Source organism: Ranitomeya variabilis, chromosome 4 (assembly GCF_051348905.1).
Source record: "Ranitomeya variabilis isolate aRanVar5 chromosome 4, aRanVar5.hap1, whole genome shotgun sequence".
NCBI lineage: Eukaryota > Metazoa > Chordata > Amphibia > Anura > Dendrobatidae > Ranitomeya > Ranitomeya variabilis.
Genome location: NC_135235.1, coordinates 512,517,604 through 512,542,982, shown reverse-complemented (window position 1 = coordinate 512,542,982; position 25,379 = coordinate 512,517,604). Strand labels below are relative to the sequence as shown.

Sequence of the window (25,379 nt, the reverse complement as noted above, 5' to 3'; positions counted from 1 at the left end):
AGCTACTACCCCAGTGTAAAGCCTGGACAATGCAGCCAGACTAATATATTCCTAACAACAAGCCTTTCATTCCAGCAAACCCCGGTGACTGATCGGCCTGGTCACAAGAGATTATTATTTCACCCAGTCAAACATCTTTCTATTGGAATGTAAAAGTAGACGGCACCTGGGAATGGAAGATATCCGATAGCCGGGCGGGCTAGGCATCGTGCTGACCTATAGTAACCTTAATTGATTGTGGAATCCAAGCACCCTCTGAAAAAAAGAGGCTGGGGGTTTCTGGCTAGGGATTAAGATATTGATGGTCAGGTAAAATTACGAAATGTTCAAAAGAAGCGTCTACACTGATGATCTGTAAAAGGCTTTGCTGATGTCATTCTATTCAATGATAGTAGCTGCTGACAAGACACAAATAACCGATCATGCCAGAAACGTTCCAGTTCAGTAGTCGCAGCAGGGCAATTACACCCTCCTACCACTAGATGGCACTCGCACACTATTCCTGAGTGGAGCTTCCACAGCACAGATTTAGGAAACCTGTGGTTCCCCAGCTTGAATGGAGCTACAAGTTCTGGTAGGTCATTGTCACAGTCATCTTTGGACTACATGGTACTGTTCAGCTCCATTTTAAGATAACATCACTGTGATGAAAAATTAGCATTGGTCATCAGACAGATTTAATTAGGAAACTGAAAACATCCTTTATATTGCACAGAGCAAATGTGTGGCAGCAAAAAAAGATGTCCAAATGAAAAAAAAATAATTGTAGAAAAATGGTTACTATTTACAGTACTGTGCAAAAGTTTTAGGCAGGTGCAGAAATAAATGTTGTAAAGTAAGAATGCTTTAAAAACAGAAGTCTTCTTTTATTTTTATCAATTAACAAAATGCAAACTGCATGAACAAAAGAGAAGTGCAAATCAAATCATTATTTGGTGTGAACTTCCTTTGCCTTCAAAACAGCATCAAAACAACAATCCTTCCAGGGTCACTTGCACACAGGTTTTGGAGAAACTCTGCATGGAGGTTGCTCCAAACATCTTGGAGAAGTAAGCACAGATCTTCTGTATATGTAGGCTTGGGCAAAACCTTCTGTATCTTCATGAATTCTAAGACAAAGTCGATGATATGGAATTTTTCCACACCTACCTAAAACTTTTGCACAGCGCTATAGATTATATACAGGACGGTTCTACTGCTGATTTCGATAATGGGGCTTATGCATGCCTCTTTATTTATAATAATCTTTATTTTTATATAGCGCTAACATATTCCGCAGCGCTTTACACATTATCATCGCTGTCCCCAATGGGGCTCACAATCTAAATTCCCTATCAGTATGTCTTTGGATTTATTACTTATGGCAGTGCGTGAGATGGGGAAATACAGAGCTCGGCTCTCAGGCAGTCCCCAACGCAATGAATGGACTCGTGGGTTCTTGATATAATATATGCATAATATATGCATGGATTTTAATGAACACTCTCAGGAAAAAATTGTGAGCAAATACGATTCAATTTCTGACTAAACAGGCCACCAAGCATTCATCACTAGCGGCAATAATCTGAGGTTCCTGCGGGTGTGCAGCCATATGGTGCTTGCAGGCAAGTAATGCTTCATGACATATGTAATCAGAGGCTGTACATAGCTGTATTACGGTCACGTAAGGAGCTGCAATTAGTACATCTACAGCCTTCTCTAATACCTGTTCCACCTAGGAGCAAATATTCATTGAAGAAACAATTCTCTGATATGCAAAAACTTCACATGATTGTGACCCAGCGGATCATGTATATATCTTCACTAAAATAATGTAAAGAGTGAAGGAATGCAATATTATTGGCGTGGCGTGCCCCTTGTCACTATGCTCGTTATTGGAAAAAATGGAAACTCGCATTAATAAGGAAGCGTGCTCTGAGCCAAAAGACACTAAACCATAGAAAATGTGATTTGATAAATTATGCAAAGAATTAGACATACACCGTAGGAGCACAGCTTTGTGAGCACCTCATCACACTTTACAGACTTTATACAGTCCCAAATTGTGTTTCCGTTTTGAAATGGTTTTTATATACTATGCAATTTTAGAATGGTAATTTAAACCAAAAAGGGATAAAGGGTGTTGATTAGAAATATATGCCTGCTTTCTTCCAAAAGAAGTGTCACCCCAGAAGTGTAATTGCCCCATTAAAGGGATGCTTAAATAGAAGCGGGGTGCTGCATAAGTTAAAAGTAAAATAACATTATAATATATATATATATATATATATATATATATATATATATATATATATATATATATATATATATATATATATTTATATTTACCTTCTAGACCAGCGCCAATTCCTCCCAGACAGTAAACAAATCAGTGGCCAAGCAACATTCTTTATGTCATGAGACTGGCAGGTGATACAAGGCTGAGAACAGCACAGTCTGGGGGTAGATATATATATTTTTTAATTTATTCAGCACCCTAGGGTCAGTAATAAGGTGTTGTCCAGTAGTTGACTTCTCCTTTAACTTTGACAGCTACATATTGATTACATGTTCTATGCCTTGGAGGTGGCTGTGCTAGTTAAAGTGATTTTAGACTTTTAGAAAAGTGGACCCCAAACATTTCCGGTCATGTAACATAACAAAATGTAACATAACAAAATCAGATAGTACTCATCTCTGGGACCAGCACCGGTCACTACCACTGCTCTGTCTCATTTCTTGGCAGCAGCGGCGATACCAAGTTGACAGCTCGCATCACTGCTGCACTGTCTATCTTATCCGAGCCACTGAGCTCAGAGGTGATGTTAGCTGTCGACATGACGTCAGCACTGCAGCCATAACACAGACAGACAGATAATGGTGCTATAAGATTTTATTATGTTACAGAACAAGAAACCTGTGGCCCAGTTTTTCAAAAACGGAAACAATATTATAAAGAACGAGTTCAAGAAACAATAATGAGGACATTGGGGGAGAGTCTTAAACATTCGAAGGCTACTTTCACACTAGCGTCGGTACGGGGCCGTCGCGCTGCGTCGGCCCGACGCATACTGTGCAAGCGCCGCACAACGGGGGCAGCGGATGCTGTTTTTCCACGCATCCGCTGCCCCATTGTGACGTGCGGGGAGGTGGGGGCGGAATTCCGGCCGCGCATGCGCAGTCGGATATGGCGGACCGTCGGCACAAAAAACGTTACATGTAACGTTTTTTGCTGCCGGCGGTCCGCCACAACACAACGCAACCGTCGCACGACGGTTGCGAGGTGTGTCAATACGTCGCAATGCGTCGCTAATGTTAGTCTATGGGGAAAAAACGCATCCTGCAGATGACTTTGCAGGATGCATTTTTTCGCCAAAATGACGCATTGCGACGTATGCCAAAAAACGCTAGTGTGAAAGTAGCCTAAAAGAAAAACCTCTGTTCTTCACAACAACCTATCACAGGGCAGCTTATTCCTCACTTGAAAAAAATTCTGTGTTGTGATGGGTTGCTATCAGAAACAGACAATCTTTCTTTCACATTGTTTTCCTAAATTTACCCCAACTTTTAGAAAGCACTATTTTCCTTATGTGGCTTCCCAGAAGACCTGCGCCACAACACATTTTTCCTCTTAGGTAATCTCTTAGTAGTCTGCCTTTCTTTAGTGCAGAGAGGCCCTTAGAAGTCTGAAAACATTCATCCTTTATAAACAGCCTGTAGGTTTCTTCACTAATCCTAACCACAAGAAGCAGAAAATCTCCTCTTGCCAAACACGGCAGAGTCGGAGGATCCTTACATGGCCATATAGAAAGAGGACACTATAATCTAAGAGCTAAAACATCTCCAGGGAAGAATCTCCAACGTGTTACTACATGGCTCGGCCAGGGGCCCTTGAACCTCAACGTGGCTTATAGTTTAAATAACAGATATCCGTAGTCATGGAAAAGAAAGTTTGATAATCCACAAAGCCATCAGATTCCTTTCTTCAATTCAGATTAGTAGAAAAAAAATAAATGGTCTTAAAAGTTCCTATGGATTTCAGAAGGTAATCTGATTCATAAAGACTACAAGTCCCAGCCAGTGTGGACAGCCTTCCTTAGTTCCTTTATAGCTGGGAAGCCTTTATGGTGTCCTAATCATTAGAAGCTATTCACCACTAATTTTCAGAAAGAAATGGGTTTGTATTGGCGGAACTCAGAAAAGAGTATGTGCACACATTGAGTATTTACAGCAGATTTACCGGAGAGTGTTGGCACGAAAAACATTGAGTAAAATTTGAACATTTCTGATCCCTTCTTTCCCCCCATTCCCCCACAAATGTTTCCATCACCATCCACAATATCGGTTTCTATGCATTAAGGCCAGTGATTATTTTTGCATGCTAAGCAGAGAACATCTTGACCTCCCCCCTTCCCTCTCTGCGATGAGCATCTCTTTGACAAAAGGGTCAGATGCTATTTTTAACAGCTGCTAAAAAACGAAAAAAACGCCTTTCCATTTGCTCTGCTGCTTTCCAACATCTGTTAAATCTCTTCCTCTCACAGAGTTCCCCGGCTAATTGGCAGCCTGTCAGAGAGCGCTGCCATGCGCCTGCATCTATGGGCTTGTATCCCAACAAAAACACAAAAAAACAACACACAACACAAACAGAAAACTCCACAACAAAAACAAAGCGACAAAATCCAGAAACTGAGAGAAGGCCGGGGGATGACGAGAGCTAGGCCTTTTGTTCTGGAGGGAGGGTGCATGACATGGGCAGCACAGCACCCAGGTCTTTATGTAAGGGCAGAAGTAAAGCAAAACCGTGAGGCAAAACCCAATGCAGGAGATGGTACAGCATGTAGATCCTATCCACTTTTGTTACTAGTAAAAGCCTTTAATAATACCTAGACAACTTTCTATCAGCCCTTTTTCCAGCCTGCATCTTCTGGTCATGCTGCTAGCAATGCTCGAGTAGAAGAATTTCTATATTATCATATGCTACAAAAACACACCCCAAACAGCATCAGACTTTGCACATTATGCAAGTTTCTAAAGTGTTATAATTTATTAAATTACATGCCTGGCCCACACAGGACCAAAATGTGCCCAAAAGGCTTTCATACTCTATAGGAATCATATAATTTTTCACTAAATAGGTTGTTAAATAGGTTGTCCTCAGACTGGCAATTATCCTGACCTGAGTGTGAGGCTATGTTCACACTTTGCGGTTTTTGCTGTGGATCCGCAGCGGATTTGACGCTGCGGATCCGCAGCAGTTTTCCATGCAGGGTACAGTACAATGTTACCCTATGGAAAACAAAAAACGCTGTGCCCACATTGCGGAAAATCCCTTTAAAAACCGCGCGGAATTGCTGCGGAAAAAAAGGAGCATGTCACTTCTTTCTGCAGATTCCGCAGCGGTTTTCAACATGCACCAATAGGAAAGTGCTGTTGAAAACCCGCAGAGGAATCCGCAGAAGAAACCGCAGGAAAATCCGCAGCTGTTTTGCACTGCGGTTTTTCCAAATCCGCTGCGGAAAAATCCGCAGCAAAATCTGCAATGTGTGAACAAGCCCTGACAGTTACACAGAAATACTTGCTGTCACGCTCAGGTCATGAGAGCCGATGGCCAGTCCGAGGATTGTGATGTGCCAGTAATACATTGGTCTGACTGTGCCCTAGCAAACAGTTTGGTTTTCTTTTTTGCCCCTGGAGTGTCTCATACTCACCTGCAGCCACCTTTATCCTTTTCCAGTATCGCTCCCGACGGTCTCCGGCGAAAAGTGCCATGCTGGCATCTTCAGTGTTTCATAGAACGTGCCAGAGGTCACTTCCCAATACAAGTCTATCAGAGCCTGGTCCTAGCTCTCAGACTTGCTTTGAGCTCTTGTGACGCAACTTCTAACTTCTGGCAAGTCAGAAGTTACGGGCACAAGATGGCGTCGCGGAACCAGAGCGGCGTCGGTAAAAAGTCAAGCTGCTGGAAGAAGAGTGGGGGGATTACATTTACAGTGCCACTCCAGTACTGAAAAAAACCAAAACAAATCGCTGGAGTGGTGCTGAAGGGCAAATTTGAGTATTACAGTTCATATATAATGTATCTCTCCTAAATGCTGATCTGTGCATCAATTGAATTTAGCGACTATTAGCTATATATATGACAACCCATATACATAGGTCATAATGAAGAGCAATCCGCCGGTTATGCTCCAGGTCTAAATCGTCCACAGAAAGGGACTGATTGAAGCCTTTCTTGAATGCAAACTGCTGGGTCTATCCTTTGGGTATTTAACGGAGATACCCCTCACTCTTCAAATTTTTGCAATGATTTTCACACTTGACACAACAATCTCAGGATGGCTAGCCGATTGCGCTCCCAAGTACGAAATTCAGATGTAAAACAAACAAAAAAAAACAAAACACCAGGTCATGTTCCACATTATTCACCCAAGTCTCAGTTAATAAGGTGTTCTACTTCACTCTTCCCTAACCAAGGTGGTTCTACATAACATGAATTGGGTTTGCTTGTGTCTCCCTACACTTCTCACACACTGTACAATCGCTTAGGCTACGCGATAGAACCGGAACTGAGCCAATCAGTGCTCAATCAATTTAGTGCCAACCACAATCCAGACATACACACACTGTCCATATACTTAGGGTTCACACTCCTACAGTTCCGAAAAAGGAACCACCACTTACCACCTACATCAATTGAGAACTTTCTTGCACATCTATGCCACCATCTTCTGGAATCATCTGGTACAACTACTAATATCTCACGGATAGATTTTAATATAGAGATGTTAAGTCTTTAAGATCTAGACACAGGTACAAAATAACATCCCCCTCTACAAAAAAACAAAAAAAACAGGACACCCAAGACAGATATCTGCATTAAAAGCATACCAACAGCATGGGGCAACAGCAAGTCTCGCATTTCCAAAAGTTCAGATATGGAGGGTGTTGGGGGAGAACTCATGACAGCGCCACTTCTCTGAAACTAATGTGAGAACCAAGTCAGTGGTCCTGTAGGGCTGCTGACTGTATTCATCAGGATCAGGATAGAAGCATTTTTCTACACCGAGTCCAAAAGGAGAATCAAAGGCGCCGCGGGTGAAGGAAAGACATCTTCTAATAAGTATAGGTTGCTTAATACCTTTGAAGTCAGTGGAGAGAGTAGACTTCCAGCTGTGGAAGGATACGATGGATGACTTGATCCAATGCAAAGAGTACAAAACGACAGTACATAGTAAGGTGATGTAAGGAATACAACATGCATGTACTTCAATGTCACAAGTACAAGAGTGTGTGGGCCCAAACAAGGGCGTATGCAGCACCAAAGTAATTCCCTTTGGCTACACATATCAGCACAAACGCTGGAATCCGCTGTGCAGTACCTGTTGGTGCTGGCCTTTCGTGATAAGGTTCCACTTGGTGAAGCGGGCGGGGTCTGATAAATGAAATTGTAATCCGAGTTCTTCAGATCATGTATCACCTGTAGAAGAGAATAAAAGAGTCCTGAGTCACTGCTCATGCCCCTTACATTCAGTCCGGATAAAAATAGGCCTCTGTATTGTTAACACTCAATGCTTGCATGAAATATTATGAGGAACCTCAAGAGAATATTGTAACACATAACATACCAGTTTTATAATAGGGTAGTTTGAAGGGTTCAATAATTCATAGTCCTACAACCTAGGGCAAATTAGGATAAAGGGCATGTGTCATCTTGTTAAAGGGGCAAAATTGCAAAGTCCATGTAAACGAAAGCAACATTGCAATTTGCCATGTATTAAAAATCCTCTCTCCAGTCTCAAGAATCTACTATATAATTGTCTAAGGGTCACTTCTGTCTGTCTGTCTTTCTGTCACGGATATTCATTGGTCCCGGCCTCTGTCTGTCATGGAATCCAAGTCGCTGATTGCTCGTGGCAAAACAGCCACGACCAATCAGCGACGGGCACAGTCCGGCGGAAAAATGGCCGCTCCTTCCTCCCCGCAATCAGTGCCCGCTCCATACTCTCCTCCAGTCTGCCCTCACACAGGGTTAATGGCAGCGGTAACGGACCGCGTTATGCCGCGGTGTAATGCACTCAGTTACCGCTGCTATTAACCCTGTGTGACCAACTTTTTACAATTCATGCTGCCTATGCGGCATGAATAGTAAAACGATCTAATGTAAAAAATAATAATAATAAAAAAATCGTTATATACTCACCGTCCGTCTGCCCCCGGATCGACAACAGGCCTTTCCTGCTCGCGACGCTCCGGTAACCGGTCCATGCTGCGATCTCGCGAGATGATGACGTAGCGGTCTCGCGAGACCGCTACGTCATCATCTCGCGAGACCGCAATGCACTCTTGGGACCGGAGCGCACGAGCAGCGTCGGTAACCGCTAAAATATTTTTTATTTTATTTCTTTTTTTTTAACAGGGATATGATGCCTACATTGCTATATACTACGTGGGCTGGGCAATATACTACATGGGCTGGGCAATATACTACATGGGCTGTGCTATATACTATGTGGCTGGGCAATATACTACATGGGCTGTGCTATATACTACGTGGCTGGGCAATATACTACGTGACTATACAACGTGGGCTGCTCAATATACAACGTGGGCTGCGCAATATACAACGTGGGCTGCGCAATATACAACGTGGGCTGCGCAATATACTACGTGGACTGCGCAATGTACAACGTGGGCTGCGCAATGTACTGCGTTGGCTGGGCAATATACTACGTGTGCTGGGCAATATACTACATGGGCTGTGCTATATACTACATGGGCTGTGCTATATACTACATGGCTGGGCAATATACAACGTGGGCTGCGCAATATACAACGTTGGCTGCGCTATATACAACGTGGACTGCGCAATGTACTACGTGGGCTGGGCATTGTACTGCGTGGGCTGCGCATTGTACTGCGTGGGCTGCGCATTGTACTGCGTGGGCTGCGCATTGTACTGCGTGGGCTGCGCATTGTACTGCGTGGGCTGCGCATTGTACTGCGTGGGCTGCGCATTGTACTGCGTGGGCTGCGCAATGTACTGCGTGGGCTGCGCAATGTACTGCGTGGGCTGCGCAATGTACTGCGTGGGCTGCGCAATGTACTGCGTGGGCTGCGCAATGTACTGCGTGGGCTGCGCAATGTACTGCGTGGTCTGCGCAATGTACTGCGTGGTCTGCGCAATGTACTGCGTGGGCTGCGCAATGTACTGCGTAGGCTGCGCAATGTACTACGTGGGCTGCGCAATGTACTGCGTGGGCTGCGCAATGTACTGCGTGGGCTGCGCAATGTACTACGTGGCTGTGCAATATACTACGTGGGCTGTGCTATACACTACGCATACATATTCTAGAATACTCGATGCGTTAGAATCGGGCCACCATCTAGTGTAGATATCATTGTTTACTAATTGCTGCCAAGGTTACCTGCCACCTTTGCAGTCTCATCAGAGTTGGCTGGTTTCCTAGGCAAGGGCGCAGTAGTTGCAAGCTCTGTGGTATAGTTTTGTAAGCCTTGCTCTGATGTTGCCTGGATCTAGCCAAATTCAAGGTCAATGCTGTAAAGGCAAATCTAAATCTACATATAGCACGGTAGCGCACAAAGTTTGGGCCAACGGCACGGCCATGCGGCTGGTCTGAGCTGTCAATTATCAAACAGGAAGCTTGAGAAGCAGGGGAACTAACAGTTCCTGAACATAGAAGATGCGACAACCACTTTCATAAAGAACAGTCCTATGTTCGGGGTCATCATCGCTTTCCCAGAGTGCAGATTGGTTACAAAGCCCAACTCTCACCATTGAGGACAGGTGCTCTCCTGAATCACACACAAAAACAAATGACGTGAAGGGACACTGTGATACTTAATGAAATCTCTTTTCCCACAGATTGCAGCAGATTGCTAGGTTTCCATCATGGAAGGGAACGTAGATTTTAGGCAGACTGACGTTTTCCCTTCCATGAAGTAGGAGTAATCAAAAGTGAAAAACCCCTTGAAATAGTGAAGATGGACATTTTGTACACTAAAACAATATCTAATCATTTGTGGGGGAAAAAAAACAAGAAGTAAAACAAGAAACTGCTCACGACTTCCATCGTCTGTTGTACGCTCTACCCGCCATACCGTGAGCCTAAACCAGATCTGTAAATATGGCTAATAAAGGAAATCTCCACAAAGATACAGATTTCCTTTAAGACTTGGATGGTTTGTGGGCTAGTAATGAGCAACAGGATATAACCTACATTACACTAGTGGAAACAAGGAAGCACAGATGGGCACAGAGGCGGCTACACAAAGATTATAATGTAGCAAAATAGCAGTAGTGCATCTATGCCCAAAACTACATCGTCTGGACAAACGTTCATAACTCTTCCACTCATTCATCAGGGCCGGGTCCGCACTCTGTGGCTTGGGAGCTGCATGTGGCTGACATGCCTAAGATGTGTGGCTCTCGGCCAGCTTACTGCTTTTGCACCTCATCTCGCAACCAGCTATGAAGAGAAGATCTTCAGACATGATTTTTAGGAGTAGTCCTGTACAGAACAGAAGACCTGGAAATACATATACTTGTGGGGGTAAGGGGTAGAGAAATAATATAGTAAGTTGGAGGTAGGATGATACTGATAGTTAGAGGGGGCTGGAAGCTTAATGTGATAGGATGAAGGGTGTGCTTGAACACGAATACCAAAAGTAGGAACCCATGGGTGTAATTATGCTGGCTGTATGGGAGGGGGACAAGGTCTCAGCGGTTTTAAGTGTCACTATTGTGTGGGGACAGACCAGTTGAATGTGGCTCTCAAGGTAAGAAAGGTTGGGGGACCACTGAATTAGAGAATTAATCAGTATTACGCCCTGTTCACATTTCATTTGTTACTTTTCTCTTCCTGCCTGAACAAACGGATATGTTCAGGAAAAAACTGAGTTTATTTTATGCCATTTGCCCAAATGCAGGTTATCTGAATCCCAGACGTAAGAGGGAACCCACAACCGAACTGCACAATTGCGGTTTGTGAACAGGGCTTTAGGCTTCCATATGCTCCATTGTATTTTAAGTGAAGAGATCATTAGTTCTGAGTATTAAATGTGAGGATAGTGTCCTGTGAAATGTCCGCAGATTACAACATGCACTCAGCTAGGAAACAGGTCAGAGGAAGGAACTAGGAGTGAGTTCATAGTCCGATAATACAAAGGACTCTTGCAAGCCAGCTCCTATCCATATTCCCTGGACACCACGTGTATATCTGCAGTGATAGACTCCCAATTCCTGCTATGAATGAACCTGGCCAGTCATGATTACAGCCTCCCGAGACTGTGCACACAAGCACACAAGGGACCTTTGATTTAGAAAACCTACAATAATGAAGACTACACTCAGAAATACTACTTTCCTCCTACTCTTATCAGGCGCTTTGCCTGGCACTGCTGGGTATGGCCATGTAGATTTTCAATGCAGGCATTCTTTACGGTCAATAATCCAAAACTCCTGGTTGTTTTTTAAGTACTCGTGTCTATAACAAACCTAGATGTTAGTCTTCTCTCAAATTCATCAATTTACTTTTACAAGCCTTTCCCAGGATATTTGCATTAGGAAATGGATACAGGTATGTGACGGTGTGACAGGGATTAGCGCACCAAAACTAGAACGAATATCTCATTATATATGAAACGTGTGAACTAGCCCAAACTATTCCTTCAATTTCTGAGAAGAAACATACCTGTTCGCTCAAGGGGGGCAGTTTCGTTGGTTCTGTTGTCAGATTTGTCAGATCTTCTAAGATGGTCTGTAAATGAGTTATCTCTCCCAGCATGCCAATCTCCTCATCCTATTATTGAAAAAAAACAAAAGCAACAGGATTACAAAACTGAATCAAAGTTACAACTATAACCAAATATGTCTCATTTGAATAATGGGCCCATTATTCATTTTACTGGCTCAGTCACACAGCACGGAAGTCCATTTATTTCTGCACAGTGCCACTCTTTCCCATAGTTCAAGTCTGACATTGCTGCTCTGTCCAAATTTCTTGATGAGACTGAGTGGCAATATGGCACACAACACACGGTCCTCAGCTGCAACGTGTCTCTGATCTCTTTTTACAGTGACTTTAAAAAAGGTAATTCAACAATATGCAAGGGGAACTTGAAGGCCAATAACCAGTGTAGTGGGATACAAATACTAATTATCAGATTGTTAACTTTAGACTGCTTCTGGTAACAACAACCAGCAAGCATGACCTTTCTGGACTTACCAAGACAGGCTTCAGAAAAGACACAAACATACAGAAGCGGCCTCGTTCCTCCACTAACGCTCTGTAGACAGCCCTCTTCTCCGTTTCTTCAAGAAGCATGTACTTGTCATTCACATCCTGCAGGACGCTGTCCAGCTGCATACGAGCATCATCTTTGCCTTTGGGACAAAAAACAACAATTGACCTTGAAGACATGACCTGAACAGACATGGATCTGGTGCACTCATGTTACCACTGAGCATCTTATTCAGAGTTTACATATTGAACTAAGCCAACTGACCGAAAGAACAGTTACAGAGATAATAAAATCTGGACCAAAACGGAAATATGTGCAAGATATATGGAGTCTTCCAAGATTTATGGTCATTAACCTATATAGCATACACAGAACTATGGTATTTAAAGAGAATGTGTCGCTTGCTATAAATATGTAATTTTTACTTGGTGTACATGCTGCTCTTCTGCAGAATCGGGCTTTTTTTTTTTTCTTTTGTTCCTGCTCCTCTCCGTTCCTGAGATATGGCCTCCTTTTCTATTCATAGAAATATTATCTTTTTAGCCATATGAGTGCGGTCATCAACTCTTCTCTACAAGTATCTTCTTGACGACCATGCCTAGTTGGCTTAAAAAAAAACTAGCCATATTTCAGGAATGGAGAATAGCATAGACAAAAAATAAATAATACCAGATATAGGAGATTAGCAGTACTTACAAAAAAGTAAAAAAATGACATATTATGGTAAGGTTAACCCTCCTAATCCGTCCATATGGGCATACAGGTCACAGAAAGTTGAATAAAATGATACCTGGATATCTGCCATTCAATGTTTTATTCCAGAAAAATCCATGTTTTTCTTAATATGCAAATGAGCTGTTAAGATCGGTGGATCGGGCACAGATCTCCCGAGAATCTGCCTCCAGTGCTTATATTAAATGGAAGGGGGTGTTACCAGTCTACCAGATTAGAAGAGCAGACTGTCAGCCATTGTATGTTTCCCCCTGGTAACGCGCCCCCCCCTCCAATTTCATTCAATATAAGCACTGGAGGTAGACTGTCGGGGAGATCTATGTCACGCCCAAAGATCTTAACAGCTCAGTTACATATAAAGAAAAATGTGGATTTCCCAGGAATAAGCCATCGGGTTGGAGATATCAAGGTATCGTTTGATTCAAATTTCTATGACCTCTGTGCCCATATACACAATTTAGAAGGGTTGATCCTACTGAAGGATTCCCTTTAAACTCCATTATTATGATTTTTAATCAAGGTGCAGAACCTTCTTTAGCCTCCAGGTGTCACTGTTGCAACCACCTGTAGTGTTTAATGGCTGAGGAATTCAGCAAACTATATACCGTAATGTATGGAAGTTTCGGTGGAAAGAATGATACAGTACCCCCCTCCAGGCGGTCATTTCTAATTAATTATCAGCATATTAAACTGCAGTCACACCTATGCGGTCATCTCAAAAAGTTACCATACTCTTCAACTAGCATTTAATAACACAACTATACCATGTAAATAATAGTTAGCAATTCTCGGTATGGATCAACCCCATAATTCTAATCAAGAGATTTTTTTATATGGAAAGGCACAACGATCCGATCTGAAAAGCACCTACGGTATCTTGCCAAGAAGGTGTCTGATACAATCATTATTATTCTGAATTATCTAGGAGTCCCTTTATCTATAGCAGTATTAGCATAATTTAGGTTTTAGAACCTTTTCAAACCAGTAAGTAATAAATTTGCCATGCCGCTCAAGAATGTGAAGGAACAAATGGTTGGAATGACAGACTCCCTCCATGCCGCTCACAGCTGACACGCGGCAGCTGTACAGTCATGTTTCATTGCGCATTACTCAACAGTAAAAAATACCCCAAGAGTCATCCAAAGAGCCATGAGAGCAGCACGAGGGCTTCTTCCCATGGACTAGCGTGGTCGGCCAGTTATGGAGAAGCTTCTAGCATGACATGCTACAGGAGAACAAAACCAAACGTACTGCAATGTTTAACCTGGTGTAAATACCCAGTTCTCCTGAGTGCGGCATTACTTATTTTCAGTTCCTGAGCCGCTCTGTTCATGAGATATGGCCTTATCTACCCACTAGATAAACTAAGCTTTCATAGCCAATTGGGCGTGGTCCTCCAGACAACTTCCATATTGAGGAGCTGGGGATCACACCCACTTGCTTTACCGTACATACGAGTTCGAGGTGGCTATATCTCAAGAACGTAGAGGGACAGGAACAGCAGAAAAACTCCACCAGATTCAGTAGAACAGCAGCATTTATGCCAAGTACAGAAATGCCATATTTAGGGCAAATGCCAAGTCTTCTCTAAATGTAGTAAAGAACGATGGCTGGAAGATGCCCGCTGCACATGCTCCGATAGTATACACCCATGCATACTAGCATCGCAGCAGTATCAGTGTTCTCATTACACAGCCCCTGGCCATTAGTTACTCCCGAGAATCAGGGCTAGAGACGTGTCTGGAGCTGCTGCAGAGATCTCACCTATGGTAATTAAATCTCTACAGGGAACATAGAAAACGTGTATCCTGAAAAGGAATGATCGCAGCTTTCTTACAGAATATGTCACACAGATGAAGAGTCCTCCACTCCTGAGCCGACACAATACACAATGCATTACTCTGTAGTGCGGAGGGGATTTCGTTACAGTGCAGTCACAGACAAAGCAAAAAATGCCAGACGTTGCCCCACTTTACCTACAGCCATCTCCATATGCTCACTTCTCTTATAATTGTGTGATCGGACATCTTGGAAGCTGAACTTAAAAAGTTACTCCATAAAAGAATTCTATAACTAACACCCATACGGTATATAGCAACTCCCTATTATCTGGAGGGTTGGAAAACATACCGGGCTGGCATAAAACAGCCTGTGGTAAACCGATGGGTATGCATGGCATACCGGAATTATTTTGTACACATCCTCTTGATTAAATTCACAGAGAGGACTTGCAGTTGTTTTTTGGATACGGGGCAACATGTGGTAACAAGCCGGAAAAGATCTGAAGGCTAAACAAGCCCTTTAATAACTGTCCAATATAAGCAGTCTCAAACCTCGCCAGTGTTCCTAATCCAGTGCTGCCCACAGTGTGCCACACAGCCTGTAAACAGAATTACGAAAACTCTGTGCAGATGCCAGTCTCCCAGGACCAGAACTTCTCCACTGTGAAGTAAAATAAATGCTGAGGCAGGAGAAGAAGACATGCCTTGGTTTAAAGAGGGCAAAGTGATCACAAGGCCGAGCACTGGTTTTATTGGGCATTGCAACCATACATCTGTATCGTATATAGAAGTATGACAAGGTAAGAATACGGCGGCCAGGACCTCCTCCATCACTGTGTGGGTGCCAGCAGCCGGGACACCCCTGCCCTCACCCTATAAATACGCCATACTTCCTTAGGCTTTATTTACATATCTGGTTTACATGTACATTTCCTTTACATAGTTTTCACAGATAAAACATGTATCCATTATATGGGGCCGTTCACGTGTGTGTGTGTGTGTGTGTGTGTGTGTGTGTGTGTGTGTGTGTGTGTGTGTGTGTGTGTGTGTGTGTAAATCTCGGCAACATGGATAGTTTTTGATCTGTGTCATGGATCAAATGTACCCCTACAAGTCTATTGGTCCTTTAAGATCACATACCGCACACAAATGGCATCAGTCCGTGATTAACATTGTAATGGATAGCAAGATAATTTGTAAATTATTCATTTTTTTCATATGGGAAAATCACTGTAAGGAGTTTGCATGTTCTCCCATTGTTTACTCTAGGTACTCTGGTTTACTTCCATGTTTCATATCAAATCACTGACATCTGAATGAGGCCTTAGGAAACATGCCTGCAGCTTTTATCCCCCATCCTCTTCCTCAAACCATTTACAAGTATATGGCTGTGTCCTTTAAAAAATATAACGCCCCCTGAATTCCTGTATGACCCCAGAGTGATGCTCTAGCAACGAGAAATCACATTTTGAAGTTCAGTCTGGAAGTGCATTGATGCATGATGATGCACTTACAGCTTCTCAGTCTTTTGTGTACTCCCTTACCAAGCACCAAAACGTTTTCTCCACTGATGGTTGGGTGAAGCTATTTATTGTCAAACTACTGTGTTTTCTCTTTTTAAATCATAATGACAACCTAAAACATCCAAATGACCCTGATCAAAAGTTTACATACCCCATTTCTTAATACCGTGTATTGCCCCCTCGAACATCAATGACTGCTTGAAGTCTTTTGTGGTAGTTGTGGATGAGGTTATTTATTTTCTCAGATGGTAAAGCTGCCCACTCTTCTTGGCAAAAAGCCTCCAGTTCCTGTAAATTCCTGGGCTATATAGCATGAACTGAGCACTTGAGATCTCCCCAGAGTGGCTCAATGATATTGAGGTCAGGAGACTGAGATGGCCACTCCAGAACCTTCACTTTGTTCTGCTGTAGCCAATGACAGGTCAACTTTGCCTTGTGTTTTGGATCGTTGTCATGTTGGAACGTCCAAGTACATCCCATGCGCAGCTTCTGGGTTGCACTGTATTTCAGTTGATGTTATTTGTGGGTTTTTCTTTGCATCCCGAACAATTTTTCTGGCAATTGTGGACGACATTTTTGTTTGCCTACCTGACTGTGGTTTTGTTTTTACAGAGCCCCTGATTTTCCATTTGCTAATCACAGTTTGAATGCTGCTGACTGGCATTATCAATTCCTTGAATTTTGTATCCCTTTCCTGTTTTATACAGTTCAACTACCTTTTCCCGTAGATCCGTTGTCAATTCTTTTGCTTGCCCCATGACTCACAATCCAGAAAGTCAGTGGCTGGATGAAAGATGCAAGAGTCTGTCTGGATCCCAGAAACTCACTCAGCTTTTATTTATTTTAAATCATCTTTTTATTAATTTTAAGGCAAACAAAACAATACAGGTACAGCGTGAATGATTACATTCTTACTTTAGATGGAGCGGTTACCCTCTAAGCTCAATTGTTGCATACTTCTTCCCAATATACATACATTCACTGGCACGGTAACATACCTGACTGTAATCCATTGAAACATTTCCAACATATAACAGAGATAGAAGAGAAAGAATACTGGGGGGGGAACGATGGGGTGACTTGGGATGTCATCTAGCAGGAGGGTGGATGGTAAGGTTGGTGGGTTGCGTCAATGTCTGACTGGATCTAAGAGGAGGCCTAGCAATGGGTTGCATTTATGAAAAAGTCATTAAGTTAATTCCTTTTCGGGTTCTCACTCAGATTTTATGCACACACACTGATTATAAGCAAACAGGTCACAGGTGAGGATGTTACCTTTAGTAGCCATTCAAACCCATTTGTGTCAACTTCTGTGCATGTTATCAGGCCAAAATCACCAGCGTATGTGAACTTTTGATCAGGGTCATTTGGATGTTTTGGGTTGTCATTAGGAATTAAAAAGAGAAAACACAGTAGTTTGACAATAAATGGCTTCACCCAACCACTAACCATGAGTGGAGAAAAAGTTTTGGTGTTATAATTCATATTCTCTGAAAAAAGGCCAAGAAAGCAAAAATTCTGCCGGGGTTTGTAAACTTTTAAGCACAACTCTATATAAAGAGTCCTCTTTGGTGTGTGTTTTATTCACAGTGGGTGCACTCCACCCATCTTTATAACATATAAGATTAGGAAGCCCTGCCTAGGATTGTTTATGCTGTGTGACTATTCTACATCATATTACAGGAAGGCTCAAGTAAGAATTCACAGCATGTCTGCAAATGTGAACTTTGGAAACGTTGGATTCAAGTGATAGCCTGATTTAAGTTCAAGAATGCGCCTTAACTTCGGCTCTGGAACATTTCATAACCCTATGACCAAAGCTGAACATTTTTCACTACAAATTCTAAGCAAACTAATAAAACTAAAATGCCATTTTTATCTCTTCTGCTTTCTCAGCGTTTTTCTTCTTTGAACTGGACAGTTACTATGTAATGGTACTGGATTGTAAGGCTGCACAGGTGCAATGTATATAGGATCTAGCACATACACACACGGTCCAAGATGGACCATAAATAATGAAACGGAGAGCCAAGTTGGACACCGAACAGCAAGCATCTGTTCCATGTACCTGAACTAGCTCTCCAACCTGAAGGAATCTCCACTCAAGAAGGGGAAAATTCAGCTTTATTCTATCTATACTGATCTTCAAATACAGACCACTCCCTCCTGTCCATGGGTTGTGCCTGCTACAGTAGGTTAATTACAATCAAGCATAGCCAAGGGGTAACATTTCTACTCGTGGAGAGTGACATGTCAAGCCTGGCATGCCAAGGTGAGGAGACTTCTATGCCATGCATGCTCCTCTGGGAAACTAAATATGCAAATTGTCTCTTCAGAGAGGAAGAGGACTAGAACTCTAGTGTCACATCACTCTCCATAAGTAGAAATGTTACCCTTTGGATCCTGGTCAGATGCCTGTCACCTAGGCAAACCAGATCTCACACTTTGCACCGACGAGAGGCAGTACCCCAAAACACAGTGTCACTGAGGATTCTGGTTTTGGCTTTTATCCAAAGTCATGTGGCAAGGCTTGTTAAAAGAGTCAATATTGACTTTTAGGATTGCTACTTCCAATAGGTGGCACTAGAGTTCTAGCCCTGTTCCTCTCTTAGAAGACCATTTGCATAATCAAGCATATGAAGCATAACCAATGGCTCAGAGAAAATCGGAGCGCTGCTATATCTGGAGACGGAAAGAAATATATATATATTTTTCATATCCTAGAAAACCCCTTTAATTCCTTTCCAGCCAGAGAGTACAGGGTCTTGTCAGGTGAATATTATCCTCGATCTAGTTGACAATTGCATACTAGGAAGCGATTGTCTCGTTTTCAAATTGTGATTCCTTGTTAACATTGAATACTATAGGTGCCCATACACAAGAGAAAAAAAATCACTTTTTAGCAATTCTTTAATTAAAACCTCAGATGCCAGATAATTGGATATTTAGGATTACTGCATGACAAATTGATGAGGCTATGCCAAGTTTGTGTTCAGAAGACAGAGCTTAGGTTACTTCATTTACAGTGTTGAAAAAATTGGCTTGGGGGTGAATGAAGGCACATGTAGCCACTAACTTCTCATTATTGAGGATGCTACTAAAAACACTTTACAGCAGATCCATCACCAGTTTCCAATATCCAAATTATTATGTAGAGCTTTAAGGCCGGATAAGACTGGTGTACTTACCTTAAAAAGCCATTTCCGAATGGCTGTGTAATCCTTAACTTAAAATGGGCATTTTAAATATTAAGAAGGGAAACTTGCACAAAGCATTATGCAACCATTCTAACGCAGATATTTGGGAAGTAAGCACACCAGCCTCATCAAGTTTGTGAGGTGTATGCAATTTGTTTTGTGAAATCTGGCGACAGAGGTGCTTTACCAGCTTGCCTTTCAAAGTAAGCTACTATTTTCTTCAGGAAAGCCCAATACGAGCTTTCCATCAAGTGCTTAGAAGGGTACATTATATCCTAGATGATCTAACGCAGCATAGCAGGGCTCCTCGATCACTTATAGCATGTGCCAGAGACCAGAGTAGGAAAATGTCTTGTGGTAGAGTAGGACTCAGAGTAAATTTACTTGACGTATGTTCATGCAAGTGGAAAAGTACATAAGCTAAGTGGCAGCGTTGACCATGTGGTTTTTGGAGAGGTGTGTCCCAACACAAACTGGGTGGTTACTTGGAGGATTTTTATTTTCCGGGGGATATACACTGAGTAACATCTTTGTGTTCCTGACGTGACTAATAGTGATGCCAAGAATAAACCATCATAGTGACAAACCCCTTTTCAGGAGAGAACCTGTGCAATAGTTCCTCAAGACGGCTGTAGAGACACACACTTCCTGGCCTAAAAAATTCAAGAATTAGAAATGTTGGGCACACTGCCAGCTGAGCTAGGGACAGACTAAAATTGAGGTTAGTGTTATCTTTTAACTACCGATGAAACCCACAAAATATTGCTATCTAGGTTTCTCCAGTTGTGACATAAATACTTCCACCCCCCCAAGTTATATCATATCACTTGTACAAACTGGAGAAAGGGATATCCATCTATGCAGCCTGCTCCTAGTCCTGACCACTTTTAGGAAAAGCTTGGCGAGAACCAATATGGTCAGCTGTCCAGAAATCCATCTCTCTGTGACATTACTAAAACTAAAAGAAGACAAAAAGCCAAATGCATTCAGTAGTGACCGAGCTGAAAAGGTGTACCACCTATCCACAGGATACTACTGTCTGCCCAATCACTAAGACCCTACCGGACTCAAGAAAAGGAGCCCAAAACTCCTGTGTGTGAAGAAAACAATAGTGCATGACCATAGCATTGTTCACTTCCATAAGACTAATGGAATGGCTGTCCTTGTCACATCCATAGAAGTGAATGGAATCATGGTCAAGCATGCGCACTGCTGCTGTAGTCTCACAGGGGACTTTCAGGTCTCTAGACTGGTGGGGGTCACAAATTATATTCTATCCTGCACAGATGTGATAAATAAAATAATGGGACAAGTCCTGTAAATTTGCTTCTAGGAAAGTTGGGTGGAAAATGTAGCAGTCACTACAGCTTTAAGAAAAGACATAAACCAGCTCTCTCAGCGCTCTGAATGGCGTATCAGCCTTACAAGATATGAGCAAGTGATATTTGCCTGTAAAGGGAACCGGTCATGTTTTTTTTGTGTTTTAAACTTCACCCAGTGTGTTGTTAGTGACACAACGTGCATCACTAACATTGTTTTCTCAAAGAAAAGCTCCCAGTATATATGTGTAAAAACCACTTTGTCCCATTAGTAGACTGCATCACATACCTTTAGTTTCAGTCATAGGGGTGGCGCTTTTTGCTGGTTCAGTCACGGTCAGTCATACTCTTTAAGACAGGGGTGGGGAACCTTTTTTCTGTCAAGGGCCATTTGGAAATTTATACCATCCTTCAAGGACCATACAAAATTATCAACTTGCAAATGACCCCGCTATATGTTTATTTAATTAACTCATGATGACAAACTGCTTCTCTTTGGTGAGGCTGTGATATTCGGTATTATGGATGATATTGCTACTAGTAACTGCTTTTCTAGATTTGCATCGGTCTGGAGCCCAGTCCACGGTTTGTGTTGTTTTGTAAAGAACTCGCAGCAGTAAGCTGTATCAAACACAGATGTATATTACATTTATAGAACACAAGCAGTGAGAGATCAGCAGTATACATAAGAGACACTGATGTATGCAGAATATACTTAACAGGAGATGCTGGGGCTGCGGTATATACATCAGAGGAGATGTTGGGGCTGCGGTATATACATCAGAGGAGATGTTGGGGCTGCGGTTATACATCACAGGAGATGCTGGGGCTGCGGTATATACATCAGAGGAGATGTTGGGGCTGCGGTATATACATCAGAGGAGATGTTGGGGCTGCGGTTATACATCACAGGAGATGCTGGGGCTGCGGTATATACATCACAGGAGATGCTGGGGCTGCGGTATATACATCACAGGAGATGCTGGGGCTGCGGTTATACATCACAGGAGATGCTGGGGCTGCGGTATATACATCAAAGGAGATGCTGGGAGTGCGGTATATACATCACAGGAGATGCTGGGGCTGCGGTATATACATCAAAGGAGATGCAGGGGCTGCGGTATATACATTACAGGAGATGCTGGGGCTGTGGTATATACATCACAGGAGATGCAGGGGCTGCGGTATATACATCACAGGAGATGCTGGGGCTGCGGTATATACATCACAGGAGATGCAGGGGCTGCGGTTATACATCACAGGAGATGCTGGGGCTGCGGTATATACATCAAAGGAGATGCTGGGAGTGCGGTATATACATCACAGGAGATGCTGGGGCTGCGGTATATACATCACAGGAGATGCTGGGGCTGCGGTTATACATCACAGGAGATGCTGGGGCTGCGGTATATACATCACAGGAGATGCTGGGGCTGCGGTATATACATCACAGGAGATGCTGGGGCTACGGTTATACATCACAGGAGATGCTGGGGCTGCGGTATATACATCACAGGAGATGCTGGGGCTGCGGTTGAACATCACAGGAGATGCTGGGGCTGCGGTATATACATCACAGGAGATTCTGGGGCTGCGGTTATACATCACAGGAGATGCTGGGGATGTGGTATATAGATCACAGGAGATGCTGGGGCTGCGGTTATACATCACAGGAGATGCTGGGGCTGCGGTTATACATCACAGGAGATGCTGGGGCTGCGGTTATACATCACAGGAGATGCTGGGGCTGCGGTATATACAGCACAGGAGATGCTGGGGTTGCGGTACATACATCACAGGAGATGCTGGGGCTGTGGTATATACATCAGAGGAGATGCTGGGGCTGCGGTATATACATCACAGGAGATGCTGGGGCTGCGGTACATACATCAGAGGAGATGTAGGGGCTGCGGTTAAACATCACAGGAGATGCTGGGGCTGTGGTATATACATCAGAGGAGATGCTGGGACTGCGGTATATACATCACAGGAGATGCAGGGGCTGCGGTATATACATCAGAGGAGATGCTGGGGCTGCGATTATACATCACAGGAGATGCTAGGGATGTGGTATATACATCAGAGGAGATGCTGGGGCTGCGGTTATACATCACAGGAGATGCTGGGGCTGCGGTTATACATCACAGGAGATGCTGGGGCTGCGGTATATACAGCACAGGAGATGCTGGGGTTGCGGTACATACATCACAGGAGATGCTGGGGCTGTGGTATATACATCAGAGGAGATGTTGGGGCTGCGGTTATACATCACAGCAGATGCTGGGGCTGTGGTATATACATCAGAGGAGATGTTGGGGCTGCGGTTATACATCACAGCAGATGCTGGGGCTGTGGTATACACATCAGAGGAGATGCTGGGGCTGCGGTATATACATCACAGGAGATGCTGGTGCTGTGGTATATACATCACCGGAGATGCTGGGGCTGCGGTATATACATCACAGACAGAAACATGGGACTGTGGTACATACATCACAGGAGACAAGGGGCTGCGTTATACACAACACAGGAGACATAGGACTTCAGAACATAAATCACAGGAGATGCTGGGGCTGCTGTTTAGACATTACAGGACATGTTACTGCTGTTTTCTGTGGGCTTGCAGAGCAATAAGATGTTTAAAGGCCTGCAGACAAAGATGTATGGCTCACACACTACGGTCCCCTGCTTTAAGAAGTCTAGGAAAATTCTGTGGCAATCACTGTCGGAGTTGTTATATGCCACATAGTAACAGGTGTTATACATATACACAAACACATTTTCACGTACATACACACATGTACATACATATATTGTGCAAATTTTTGTGTGTGTGTGTGTACACACTGCTTAAAAAAATAAAGGGAACACTTCAACAATATAACTCCAAGTAAATCAAACTTCTGTGAAATCAAACTGTCCACTTAGGAAGCAACACTGTTTGACAATCAATTTCACAAGCTGTTGTGTAAATGGAATAGACAACAGATGGAAATTATTGGCAATTATCAAGACACACTCAATAAAGTAGTGGTTCTGCAGGTAGGGACAACAGACCACATCTCAGTACCAATGCTTTCTGGCTGATGTTTTGGTCACTTTTGAATGTTGGTTGTGCTTTCACACTCGTGGTAGCATGAGACGGACTCTACAACCCACACAAGTGGCTCAGGTAGTGCAGCTCATCCAGGATGGCACATCAATGCGAGCTGTGGCAAGCAGATTTGCTGTGTCTGTCAATGTAGTGTCCAGAGGCTGGGGGCACTACCAGGAGACAGGCCAGTACACCAGGAGACGTGGATGGGGGCAACAACCCAGCAGCAGGACCGCTACCTCAGCCTTTGTGCAAGGAGGAACAGTAGAAGCACTGCCAGAGCCCTGCAAAATGACCTCCAGCAGGCCACAAATGTGCATGTGTCTGCACAAACGGTTAGAAACCGACTCCATGAGGATGGTCTGAATGCCCGATGTCCACAGATGGAGGTTGGGCTCACAGCCTAACACCGTACAGGACGCTTGGCATTTGCCACAGAACACCAGGATTGGCAAATTCACCACTGGTGCCCTGTACTCTTCACAGATGATAGCAGATTCACACTGAGCACATGTGACAGACGTGACAAGAGTCTGGAGACGCCACGGAGAGCGATCTGCTGCCTGCAACATCCTTCAGCATGACCAGTTTTGCAGTGGGACAGTAATGGTGTGGGGTGGCATTTCTTTGGAGGGCCACACAGCCCTCCATGTGGTTCAACAGAGGTAGCCTGGCTTCCATTAGGTACCGAGATGAGATCCTCAGACCCCTTGTGAGACCATATGCTTGTGCGGTTGGCCCTGGGTTCCTCCTAATGCAGGACAATGCCAGACCTCATGTGGCTGGGGTGTGTCAGCAGTTCCTGCAAGATGAAGGCATTGAAGCTATGGACTGGTCCGCCCATTCCCCAGACCTGAATCCAATTGAATACATCTGGAACATCATGTCTCGCACCATCCACCAACGTCACGTTGCACCACAGACTGTCCAGGAGTTGGCGGATGCTTTAGTCCAGGTCTGGGAGAGGATCCCTCAGGAGACCATCCGCAACCTCATCAGGAGCATGCCCAGGCATTGTAGGGAGATCATACAGGCACGTGAAGGCCACGCACACTACTGAGCATCATTTGCTTGTCTTGAGTCATTTCCACTGAAGTTGTATCAGCCTGTAACTTCATCTTCCACTTTGATTTTGAGCATCATTCCAACTCCAGACCTCCATGGGATATTAGTTGTGACTTATGTTGATCATTTTTAGGTTTTACCGTTCTCAACACATTCCACTATGTAATGAATAAAGACTTACAACTGGAATATTTCATTCACTGATATCTACGATGTGGAACTTTAGTGTTCCCTTTATTTTTTTGAGCAGTGTATACAGTGTAATATATATATATATATATATATATATATACACACACACACATATATATATATATATATATATATATATATATATATACATATATACACACACACATACATGTGTACATACATGCAGTACAGACCAAAAGTTTGGACACGCCTCATTTAAAGATTTTTCTGTA

The 25,379-nt window shown here is 43.3% G+C and overlaps 1 protein-coding gene across 2 annotated transcripts in view; it reads right to left on the bottom strand.

Moving 5' to 3' along the window:
• LOC143765443 (protein MTSS 1-like) overlaps nt 1–25,379 on the bottom strand; it is a 159,593-nt gene that overhangs the window by 13,480 nt on the left and 120,734 nt on the right. For both annotated transcript variants that reach the window (XM_077252111.1, XM_077252110.1), the window contains exons 7-9: nt 12,228–12,385; nt 11,694–11,801; nt 7,362–7,459 (exon numbers count right to left, since the gene is read on the bottom strand). In XM_077252111.1, coding sequence (XP_077108226.1) covers nt 7,362–7,459; nt 11,694–11,801; nt 12,228–12,385 — 364 coding nt within the window. The remainder of the gene's footprint in view (nt 1–7,361; nt 7,460–11,693; nt 11,802–12,227; nt 12,386–25,379) is intronic.